The following is a 12,030-nucleotide window of genomic DNA, read 5'->3' as shown; positions in this document are numbered from 1 at the left end:
AGCAACATGTAATGGACTTCTATCACACAAACTGGTTTTCGGATTTTTCCTTTCGCCGTGGGCTTGAGCTAGTCACGTCATGCAGCTCAACTTTGTCACAGTTGCTTGGCGAACAAAGCGCGAATCCCATGTACATAGCCCTGAGCTGCTTGGAGAGTGTGGGAGGCAAATATGAATAATTCAGGGAAGTGAATATTATTCTAGTCAGGTCTCTTGTGATGCAGCTCAGCCTTGACCAAAAATGACAAGACTATAGTATCGCACCGCCTCTGTTAGATTCTTGCTAAAAAGTTGGCTGTGCTGCCCTGCAAAAAGAGAGTTTGTAAGGTGCGAAGTCTACTTTTGCTCTCCTTTTGCATTGCTCAGAAACTAGCTAATTCAGCACTGGTAAATAACCAGCGGTCAGGCAAATTATTTATAAGCCTTTCCAGAGGTCAGAATTCTATCTGACAATTATACCTAATGGGATGGCTTCCTGAGTTGACTATTTAACTGGCCGGTTGAAAATCAGGGCACCCGCAATTCAGTCATTATCTAGGTAGGTTAAAGTGCAGATCTGGCTCTTTGCCGTTCTTAGCCGGCATTAGGAAAGACGTCTTCCACATGAGACTTCCTTGCTAGATTGTAGTCATTTTTTAAAAAAATATATCGAAATCAAAACATTGAGTTTAGTGGCTGACCATTTGGCTTGCATTTCTCTATGTACCAGAATACCAACATCCCAGGGTCTTGGTAGCCAATAATGTAAGAAGGCTGTATGGTGAGAGAAAAAGAAGGGAAGGACTATGAGGATGATGGTCCAAGGGGTGAAAATGGTGAATCAACTCTCATTGTATTCTTAAGAGAAGAAGAACCACATCTGTCAAGGCAGCAGCAGGGAAACCACGAGAAAAGTGTAATCTCCTGCCAGGCAAAAGACGTTTGGTGGTGGAACAGCTCAGGTGGTTTTTGGAGGTCACCCTTCCAAATGCTTGGGCTTGCCTGAGCTATCCATGTGGAGTCCACATTGAAGGAAATTCAAATAGCCCACATTGCATAATAGAGTTAATGGTACTTGTGGGTAATGCAGCTAGGGGCACAGCTCTTTCTATAGTAAAGGTATCCCCTGTGCAAGCACCGAGTCATGTCTGACCCCTGGGTTGACACCCTGCAGTGTTTTCATGGCAGATTCAATACAGGGTAATTTGCCAGTGCCTTCCCCAGTCATTACTGTTTACCCCCCAGCAAACTGGGTTCTCATTTTATCGACCTCGGAAGGATGGAAGGCTGAGTCAAGCTTGAGCCGACTGCTGGGATCAAACTCCCAGCCTCATGGGCAGACAGCTTCAGACTGCATGTCTGCTGCGTTATCACTCTGCTCCACAAGAGGCTCTCTGACATAACATAGTGTACCCTTAATTATACTTAAGCACTCTGTGTGACTGCATAGTTCTGATTTTAGTCAGCGCCCAGACCGTTCCTATTATATATTTCATGTGGCGCAGAGTGGTAAGGCAGCTGATATGCAGTCTGAAAGCTCTGCCCGTCCATGAGGCTGGGAGTTCGATCCCAGCAGCCGGCTCAAGGTTGAGTCAGCCTTCCATCCTTCTGAGGTCGGTAAAATGAGTGCCCAGCTTGCTGGGGGGTAAACGGTAATGACTGGGGAAGGCACTGGCAAACCACCCCGTATTGAGTCTGCCATGAAAACGCTGGAGGGCGTCACCCCAAGGGTCAGACATGACTCGGTGCTTGCACAGGGGATACCTTTACCTTTAACCTTCAACCACTTCGCACTCACAGTGGTGCCCTTCTAAACGTCGACACACAGCCTCCAGAACCAGAACCTGCAACAAACCAAGTTGCCAACCGTGTCCCCGTATCCACTTTGACAACACAGTTGCAGGACCTAAACCATCAGCCGTACCATCTCGGGTCCATTCACTTGCTCAGCACCCTGATAGCCTAGGCAAGCCCGATCGCGGAAGCTAAGCAAGGTTGTCCGTGGCTAGTATTTAGACGGAAGACCTCTAAAGATCACTAGGGTCGTTAATCTGAGGCAGGCAATGGCAACCTTCCTCCGAATGTCTCTTGCCTGGCTGCCAGAGGATCTTAGGCTCTCCTGGCTCTACCACACCCAGGCTACATGATAAATAAGAAAGAGATAAGTAATGCTGGATCGGTGCCCTCAAGTGTCTGCAGTGCCCTACATCGGGCAAGCAGGTCAGGCGGGACACAAAAGAATAAACGGATGTTAAAAACCACAGCGCTCAGAAACCAACGGGAGATTATTTTAATCATCCAGGTCATTCTGTTGTTGGCCTAAAACTGGTGCTTTACAAGCAGGGAAGAGCTGAATGCGAGGACAGGATTCTTATCTCATTACAGATGCTAATTTTCTGCCCCCAAGCATTTCTCCTCTGATTGCATCTTTACCGTACCCCACTCACCTCCCTACTGGAATATAAGAACTCTGGGATCGCCGTTCTTACTCATATCTATCCGATGCAGAGAGTTTGGGCTCTTGGAAACTTATCATGCCCTGAATGTCGTGTGGGTCTGGAAGGTGCGTCTATGCTCTGCTCCAGCTGTTTGACTGCAGACCAACCTGGTTCCCCTCTGAAATGATCTCCATTCATTTCTTTCGAGGCTCCAAAGTGTTTTCTAAACATTGCCGCGACTGTTGTTCTTGGAGAGCATGCCATGCAACCTTTTGGTTTTTTGTCTGCTTCCTAGTCTTAAAACAAACACCTTAGCAGCTGGGTCTGACGTACTTCTAAATGCATTCTTTGTCTCTTGAATGGGACAGCTTTGAATGTTAAGTACCAGCCAGCCTGGAAGACTGAACATGTCCTGCGGGAGACAGAATACCCATATTCTCTGAAGCAAACCGGTCCTGACCCAAGCTGCCCCTGCGCGTCTGCCCGTTTCTGGCATGACTCCGTACAGAGCTATAAAACCCTGGCTTCCCCGGTTGCCGAATTGTTCTGCGGATTGTCTGCTTCTAGCAACCGAGAGTCTGTGCAAGCGTTCAAATGCCAGCCTCATAGCCGACTCCCCTCTTTACTGACGTCAGCTTTGTCTGGGCCGCTGCAATCAGGACATGACTAATCCAGCAAACAGCTATGAATGTGAGAATGCCCTGGTAATTTAGGGACTCGGAAACAGAGCAGTGTTACAATATAGCAATTAGAAAAGGTGAGAAAACAAAAGCATCCCTAGAATCCTGTGGTGGTTATAAGTTGAAACAATGTAAAAGCAAATAAATAATATTGTTCATTCTTGGAAGAGCAGCAGACGGAAGACCAAGGGCTAGTGGAGGTCCCATCCCAGGGCGAAAATATTCTCATACTAGCTTCAAAGCCCGTTCCTAAGAATGGGCCTTGAAAGGGTCCCCTCCCCTGGGCAGGCAGCTTAAGGTGGCTTTGGGTCGCAGCTCACAGCCAGATCAAGTGGGGCGGGTGGGGGCTGGGCAGCTTGTTAGCAGGGCCAGGACAGAGCTCCTTAGCAGGCAGTCAGCAGGCCAAGAGGCCCCCATTAGCAAGCCCTCTACCAGGACTCTTTGCCCAGGGCCTCTCCCCTTACCTGCTGCTGGCTCCAGGCACTGAAGTGTCTGAGAGCAAAGAGACTAGAGTCCAGGGACGGAGGGTGGGAGCTGCAGGGGCAGGGCCAATCAGGGCAAAGCTGGCTGCATCCTGATTGGCCCTATTCTAACTTGGACAACCAGACACGTCCACCCCCTAGGCTGTTTCACAAATATATAGAGGAACAACAATGGATAAGGATAGGTTTTTGGACTTATGTAGTTGTAAGTATGAATTTAAGTAGCAGAGACATTGGTACCTGTGACATGAAACTGGCCTTCGTGGATGCCCTGACTTTGTGAAATTAATATATAGAACAAATATATTGATTTTTTTTTCTTTTTGGTTTTCCTTATATTGGTCACATTGGTATGACCTTGTCTCACTGTGCTTGTCTTATTGGAGATGACACAACCTATTGCACTAATCATGACTCTGAGGGTTTCCACTGAGCATGTCAGTAGGGTTACCAACCTCCAGGCGGTGCCGGGAGTTTTACCCAAATTAGATCTGTAGTATGGAGATTAGTTCCCCTGGATAAAAGAGCAGCTTTGGAGGGCAGAGGGTAGAATTACAAACCTGTCGAGCTGTTTGCCTTCTGTAGCCTCCCCCCCCACACAAATTTCCAGGCATTTCCCAACCCAGAGTTGGCAACCCTATCTAGCCATTGTCAAAAGACGATTCTAAAGCACAGTGAGTCTCCTCCCATCCACCTCAGTAGGGTTGCCAACGTCCAGGTGGTGGCTGGAGATCTCTTGAAATTACAAGTGATTTCCAGGTGAAAGAGATAAGTTCAACTGGGGGGGGGGGGAATGGCCACTTTGGAATGTGGACTCTGTGGCATTTTTCCCCATTGGAGTCCCTCCCCTAACCTGCCCTTCTCAGGCTCCACCCCCCAAATCTCCAAGGGCTTCCCACTCTGCAGCTGCCAACCCTTCCGTTGGTGCTCCAGCCAGCGCTCAGTCGCAGCGTGTTAAGTCCTGTACCACCGATCAGCATTTCGGAAAGCTTGCTGGAGGCTAAATAAGCTTGATTTATTCCTCCTCCGCTTCCATCCCAGAAACAAACAGAAGCCTCTGCAGCCGGAACCAAGACAAGCCTTGTAGCTACCTCTGCTAGGCCCGGAACAAGGCTGGGCAGAGTCTGTCCTCTTGCAAGGGATGCAGAGGTCTCCCCCCCCCCTCCCAAAGGAGCAGTCATTCTCAGCTGGGGTTGCTAGTAACCCCAAGGATTACTCCAGGCCCTGGAGGGGTTACTCCAGTTCTGAAACTTCTGTCCCTCTGTCTGTTAAATGAGAAGTGTAAGGGAGAAATCCTAAAGTAAATCCCATTTTCTTCAATGGGGCTTGTTCCCAGGAAATTGTTTCTAGGTTTGCAGCCTAATACGCTGGTTTTCTGGAACGAGGCAAAAGGGAATGACTGAAATATTATAATGGACAATTAATATGCCTAATGAGTGTAATGTGCCAGTATCCTCTTGAACTGGGCAAGCCATCTCTGAATTTTAAAGAACTCAGTATCTCTAGCATCAGAGTTAGGGGCTCCTTCCCATTACTCTATGCGTGACTCAGTTTTCCTTTGTGTTCAGTGTGACGATGTGTGGGAATGCAAACCACATGTTTCTGTAAATCCCTCGTGTCTCGTGATCTCAGGCGTGAGCTAATAAGTGGTCACCATTTTATCCCTGTAATGTGGGAGCTGTTGTTCTGTTGATTTCCAGCCATCCTAGATAAGAAAGATCAGACCGTTCTCAAGGCCTCGAGAACAGGGAACTCGTATGGAACTGAGAGCGTGAAAAACCCTCTACAAATGGTTGCTTTTCTTTCTCCTGTGAAGCATATTCCTGACCAACATATTTTTAGGAAATCATCCTGATTTTTTTTTTTTAAACATGGGCAGACATAGAAGAAGAGTTGGTTCTTATATGCCGCTTTTCTCTACCCGAAGGAGGCTCAAAGCTTCTTACAGTTGCCTTCCCATTCCTCTCCCCACAACAGACACCCTGTGGGGTGGGTGAGGTGAGAGAGCCCTGATATCACTGCTCGATCAGAACAGTTTTATCAGTGCCGTGGCGAGCCCAAGGCCACCCAGCTGGTTGCATGTGGGGGAGCGCAGAATCGAACCTGGCCTGCCAGATTAGAAGTCTGCACTCCTAACCACTACACCAAGCTGGCTCACGTAGACATCTATGTGAGATGCTGAGACCTTTGGGCCATTCTTGACCATAAATAGGCTGACGTTCAGTTATATCACCAGGATGCTCAAGTATGCATTATCCTCCCATCTGCTGTCCACAGTTACAGCAAAAGGCCCAAATCCGTTCTCAGTGTAAGTGGTGATGAGTTTTATCCTGTTAGAAAACAGTGTATCTCTTGCTCCGGTTGTTCCTATCGGCTTCCAAACGCTTATGCAAACTTACATTTTTGCGCTCTCTCCGTTCCCAGGTGTCGGTCGCTGGATCAGCCACCGGAAGAGGCTCCCCCACCGTAACTGTAGTGCAGTTGCCTTCTGGTCAAACAGTCCATGTGCAGGGAGTGATTCAAGCCACTCAGCCTTCAGTCATTCAGTCACCGCAGCTGCAATCTGTTCAGGTTAGTCATCTCTTCCGTATTTCTCTCCAGGCTTTGCTTAACCTTCACAGCATCTTGGGCTTCTCAGCGTTGTCCCAGCAGCGGACAAAAGAATCCGTTGTACTTAAATGTCAAGGGCCGGTTGTTGCCAGACTAACATTTTGCTGGTTGGCGGCAGGAGGCGTGCATTAATGTCTTGTGTTTGCTTTCTTGATTGTGTCAAGGCACATTGTGTAGGCAGTATATAAATAATATAAATATAGCTTTGGGGGGCGTGTCCTTTCCCCATGTGTTCCACTCCCCCACCCCTTTTAGAATGATCTCATAGCACAAGGTAATTCAGATATTAAGCAGGCCTAGAAGACTGCATGGCTCGTTGACCATGCTGTGAAAACTACCAAGCATAGGCATATAAAACAAAAACTGAATTCTCAGTATCTCATCATTTTTTTTTAAATGAATTTTTCACAGTCAGAAATGTGATTAAGGATATTTGATGCTGTATACCTTTTATTAGAGAATCTTGGGCAGGTGCCATGTAGGAGTAAGATTGCTTCAAAATAGAGAGCTTACAGCCGATAGATACTGTTAAATGGATTACAGACTCTCCAGTGGCAATCATTGAAGAAGTATTTGAAAACTGGGGAAAATATACCCAGAAGCCCGTTCTGATTGCCCAGAAATTATATGATTTATACACCAAACAAGAGTGGCTTTGAGACATCATTTTGGCCTGCTGATTTCGTTTTTCTCTTATCTGTAACATTCGGAAATCCAACGGTGTAGTTCTTTTCATTGGATTATAGATGGTGGCAAGGAGCAGCCTTAGTCAGTTTCACTTTCCCAGCCAGAAAAGATCTTGCCCTGGTAACATTTAGATTAGACTACTGCCATTCCCCGTGGGGAGGGCTTCCCTTGAAAGCTACATCTGGTAGACAATGTTGTAGCCCGAATGCTAACTAGTCATAGGGTGCATGTCGTTCTAGTCTTGTTCTGCTTACACTGTTTCAAGCCCAATTCAGGGCGCTGATATTGACTTTTTAAGGCCTATGTGTCTTGGAACCAGCATCTCTTAAGGGCTGCTTACTCCCATATGAATCTGCCTAATCTCTGCAGTTATCTTCAAGGGCCCTGTTTTGGGTGCTCCATTCATCTGAGAAGAGATGGATGTCAGACTGCCTCCCCCTCTCCCAAAAAGGGCACCAAAATTGTGGAATTCTCTTCCTATGGAGATATGTTTGCTCCTCTACATCAGGGGTAGTCAACCTGTGGTCCTCCAGATGTCCATGGACTACAATTCCCATTAGCCCCTGCCAGCGTTTGCTGGCGTTTGCTGGCAGGGGCTCATGGGAATTGTAGTCCATGGACATCTGGAGGACCACAGGTTGACTACCCCTGCTCTACATCACTGTCTTTTGCCAGTGGCAGGATATCAACATCTGTATTTTAAAATTGGCTTTAATGTTTTTGATTATTCCCTTGCCTGGAGGCCAAGTTGAGTAGGAAGTCAACAAAAATGTTTCAAGCAAATTGTCTTTCTTATATTCATTTCCTGTACCCATTCTGATCATGTGAAACATACTGAATCAGACTTCTGGTCTGTCTAACTCACCTGTTACCTGAGATCCTTTAACTAGAGATGCTAGACTGTGCACCCGGGACTTCCTGAATCTTCTGTTGTGCAGGATCTAGCAAGCAGCACTAAACACATTATTTTGCAAAGGAAAACAGATACCTTGGGTACATGCAGAGGAGGAACAACAGGGAAGTTGCTGTGCCTTGTTGACCTGCAGCCATGATCTGGTGTCGGGGTGAAAGCTGACGTTACCAGCATCCTGAATGTACCATTAGATGTTATTGCTACACTTTATCGTTCACGTAGTAGTTGCACTTTTAAAATTGCAAACTACTTTCTGACATAGCTGCAGGGGAGGTCATTAATATTAGAAGCTGGGAATTCTGTACTCGGGTTTGGACCACAATGATGCAGAGTTCTGATAGAAGAACCTCTAGAGCTGCATCCCATTTATACTGTAGGCATGACTTGGACATAAACGTCCTCAGCTTTGTTCTTATTATAGGTAACATCTGCTACAAATGCAGATGACTCCCCAGAATCGGAGGCTGTAATCGATTCTCAGAAGCGTGGGGAAATACTCTCAAGGAGGCCTTCATACAGGTAAGCTCCACAGTTGGGTGGGGGAGGGACTGAGTCAGCCTTTGCTTTCTGATTAAAAACCAGTCACTCTTTAGCAGTCTTGAACAGGTGCCTGTCTGTCTTTGCATTAGGAAAATTCTGAATGATCTTTCTTCTGATGCACCTGGTGTCACCAAGATTGAAGAAGGAAAGCCAGAGGAAGAAGGAGCACCCTCTGGCATTCCTGCCATGGCAGTGCCAACCAGCCTTTACCAGACTAGCACTGGACAATACAGTATGTATCCCACCTTAACAGAGCAATCGTTCAGTTCTTTTGCTCTTCAAAACGACCTTTAATGCGATTTTGAAACTTGGAACTGTTGGGGAGAAGACAAAGGAAGAGGATGGGAAGTTTTGCATCAAAGCTTGTATTCGCTTAAGTGGGACTGAATTTGGCAGCTAAACAGGCCCACAGTGACTCACTTCTGTGAAGGGGTGGGCATTTGGGTCTACGCAAGCCCATCTGTATCTGGGTTTTCTCAGGAAAACCAAAAATATTGTTTAAAGCAGGGGTAGTCAACCTGTGGTCCTCCAAATGTCCATGGACTACATTTCCCATGAGCCCCTGCCAGCAAACGCTGGCAGGGGGTCATGGGAATTGTAGTCCATGGACATCTGGAGGACCACAGGTTGACTACCCCTGCAAGAAACTGAGAAAATCCCAGTTATATTTGAGGATTACTGATAGAGCTGAAAGCAGCAAGAAGCAGGAGCTGTTTCTAAGGCTTCTACTGCAGTCCCTTAAAACTTTAAAGAGGCTGCAGAAGGCAGAGCCCTGCCAGTTCGGTTTGAGGCTGGCTCGCTGCTCCTGCAGGTCAGTTTAAACCAGGCTGCCAGAGAAGTCAGCCCGGGATCGACTGGGGAAGCAAGAACTGAGAGTTCCCCTCTGCCTCAGCTGTGCCCATGGGGAACAGAGTGCTGCATGCAGGTGTAGCTTCTGGTGTGCAAACCCCCACCCTTGTTTTTTCTTCTTGGGTCTGTTGGACTGCCAAAATTTAGATTAATTTGAATCCCAGTTCCAAATACTGTGCCTGTTTTGGGATCTAAGATTTTTCAGGAAACCCCAAATTCCTTTTGATTCAAAATACCCAAACTGGAAAAAAAAAATAAAAATGGGGGAAAAATTGCACACGCTTTCACCTATCTGTCTTAAAACACAAACAGTATTTATGTTGTCCAACCCAAAACTCTGGCGTATATAAATATTAACTAGCATTGAGAAAAGGATGGCTTCCTGTAGGACCCCACAATTCAGGGCCCTATGCTGGGACAGATTTTCCCTATTGCCGCCTTCTGACCCTGATTTTGGAGAAAGGACTGCAGCCATTTCTGGGCTGCAGCTCTAACAAGAGGGAACTTTAATCTGTGAACATTTCTTAAAAGCTCAGTACAAGCCTCAGGATGCTTGCTGGTTGGAAAGTTCCCAGGTTAACTACTGCAACAGCAGGCTCCAGTTTGGCTTTTCTCTCATAAGTTTGGATATCATTGCTCTGGTTATTCCCACCACTTTCCCAGGGTAGTGCTGTGCCCTTATTGCAGAAATGTAGCCCAGTTCCTGGAAAAGTGATGGTAGGGATTGAGCATCGCGTCCCAGTCTTCTGGCATTTGAAGCATTCTGTTTTTCTGAGGTCGCGTTGGAGCCATGCTTTACTTTTACCCCTAGAAGCCTGGAAGGAGGCATACACAGGGCAGAGCTTGATAGACATGCAACAGGTGACCTCCTCTTAGGGCAGGTAATTTGAGTCTGCCCTCCATATCAGGTGTAATTGGATCTGTAAGCCTGTCTTGTAAGGGCAGTAGACTGGGAGATGGAGCCTCAGCCCCTCCAAGCAGCATTGAAATAATAAAATCTGGTGGCACTTCGGAGGCACCCTCAAGGCACACAAATGTGCTCTGGACGGAAATTCAAGTCTAGTAGCCCCTTAGAGACCAACAGCATTTTCCAGGGTATCTGACCAAGTGAGCTTTGACTCGCAAAAGCTTACAGCTTGGGAAAATGGGTTGGGTCTCTAAGATGCTACTGGACTCAAATTTCATTTGAGAGCCAGCTTGGCGTAGTGGTTAGGATTGCAGAACTCTAATCTGGCGTGCCGGGTTTGATTCCCCGCTCCTCCTCCACATGCAGCCAGCTGGATGAACTTGGGCTCGCTACGGCACTGATAAAGCTGTTCTGACCGAGCAGGAATATCAGGGCTTTCTCAGCCTCACCCACCCCACAGGGTGTCTGTTGTGGAGAAAGGGAAGGCAAATTTAAGCTGCTTTGAGACTCCTTCAGGTAGAGAAAAGCAGCATATAAGAACCAACTCTTCTTCTTCTTCAGTAATATCAGGGCTCTCTCAGCCTCACCCACCTCACAGGGTGTCTGTTGCAGGGAGAGGAAAAGGAAGGCGACTGTAAGCCGCTTTGAGCCTCCTTCGGGTAGAGAAAAGTGGCCTATAAGAACCGACTCTTCTTTTTCATCCTGGTGCTGTAGACTAACATGGCTGTGGCTGCTTATCTGGACACCCTGGCTAGATGCCTTGGAACCTGTATTGGACTCTTGTGTCTGTGGCCTGACTTTCCTTTTGCTTTTGTTCAGTTGCTATAGCCCAGGGTGGAGCAATCCAGATCTCGAATCCAACATCCGATGGCGTCCAGGGGTTGCAAACATTAACCATGACAAACTCAGGAGCTCCTCAGCCTGGTGCGACTATTGTCCAATATGCAGCTCAAACACCCGATGGCACACAACAGTTCTTTGTACCTGGGAGTCAAGTTGTTGTCCAAGGTAACCCCCCCCCCCCCCAGCCCTTGAAGCATGTTTTCCTTGTGATGTTGGCAATTCACAGGGCAATCCTAAGGATAGTTACACCCTTCTGAGCTCATTATGGCTGTGAAAGTTGGACCATCAGGAAGGCCGAGCGTCAAAGAATTGAGGCTTTTGAACTCTGCTGCTGGAGAAGACTCTTGCAAGTCCCTTGGACTGCAAGGCGAACAAACCGGTCAGTCCTAGAGGAGATCAACCCTGACTGCTCCTTAGAAGGCCAGGTCCTGAAGATGAAACTCAAATGCTTTGGCCACCTCATGAGAAGGGAGGACTCCCTGGAGAAGAGCCTAATGCTGGGAGCGATCGAGGGCAAAAGAAGAAGGGGACAACCGAGAATGAGGTGGCTGGATGGAGTCACTGAAGCAGTAGGTGTAAGCTTAAATGGACTCCGGGGAACGGTAGAGGACAGGAAGGCCTGGAGGATCATTGTCCATGGGGTCGCGATGGGTCGGACACGACTTCGCACCTAACAACAACAAAGCTCATTGATCTCAGTAGTTTTAACAGTGTAACTCAGGGGTAGTCAAACTGCGGCCCTCCAGATGTCCATGGACTACAATTCCCAGGAGCCCCCTGCCAGCAAACTCTGGCAGGGGGCTCCTGGGAATTGTAGTCCATGGACATCTGGAGGGCCGACTACCCCTGGTGTAACTCTTGCTTAGCATTGCAATGGCAAGGAAGGGTTTCTGATTAGATGGCAGTGGTCTTTGCCGCACTGTAAATTGGTTGTACATTGTTTTGTTGTGACTGAGCTTAGCTAATGAGATTTTGACCAGTTGGTCAGTGTTTCTCTTCCAGAAGAAGTGGTGATGCCAATTTTCCAGGGAATCTTGTAGTCCAGGAGTAGTCAACCTGTGGTCCTCCAGATGTCCTTGGACTACAGTTCCCATGAGCCCCT

General features: G+C 47.5%; 1 protein-coding gene across 4 annotated transcripts in view; it reads left to right on the top strand.

The window, feature by feature from the left end:
- CREM (cAMP responsive element modulator) overlaps positions 1-12,030 on the top strand; it is a 35,637-nt gene that overhangs the window by 8,733 nt on the left and 14,874 nt on the right. For all 4 annotated transcript variants that reach the window (XM_077302797.1, XM_077302798.1, XM_077302796.1 and 1 more), the window contains 4 exons: positions 6,004-6,150; positions 8,211-8,308; positions 8,419-8,561; positions 10,905-11,093. In XM_077302797.1, coding sequence (XP_077158912.1) covers positions 6,004-6,150; positions 8,211-8,308; positions 8,419-8,561; positions 10,905-11,093 — 577 coding nt within the window. The remainder of the gene's footprint in view (positions 1-6,003; positions 6,151-8,210; positions 8,309-8,418; positions 8,562-10,904; positions 11,094-12,030) is intronic.

The sequence above is a fragment of the Paroedura picta genome, chromosome 11, assembly GCF_049243985.1.
Source record: "Paroedura picta isolate Pp20150507F chromosome 11, Ppicta_v3.0, whole genome shotgun sequence".
NCBI classification, from domain to species: domain Eukaryota; kingdom Metazoa; phylum Chordata; class Lepidosauria; order Squamata; family Gekkonidae; genus Paroedura; species Paroedura picta.
Note: the sequence above shows the minus strand (reverse complement) of the source record. Positions and strands in the feature narration are given on the sequence as shown.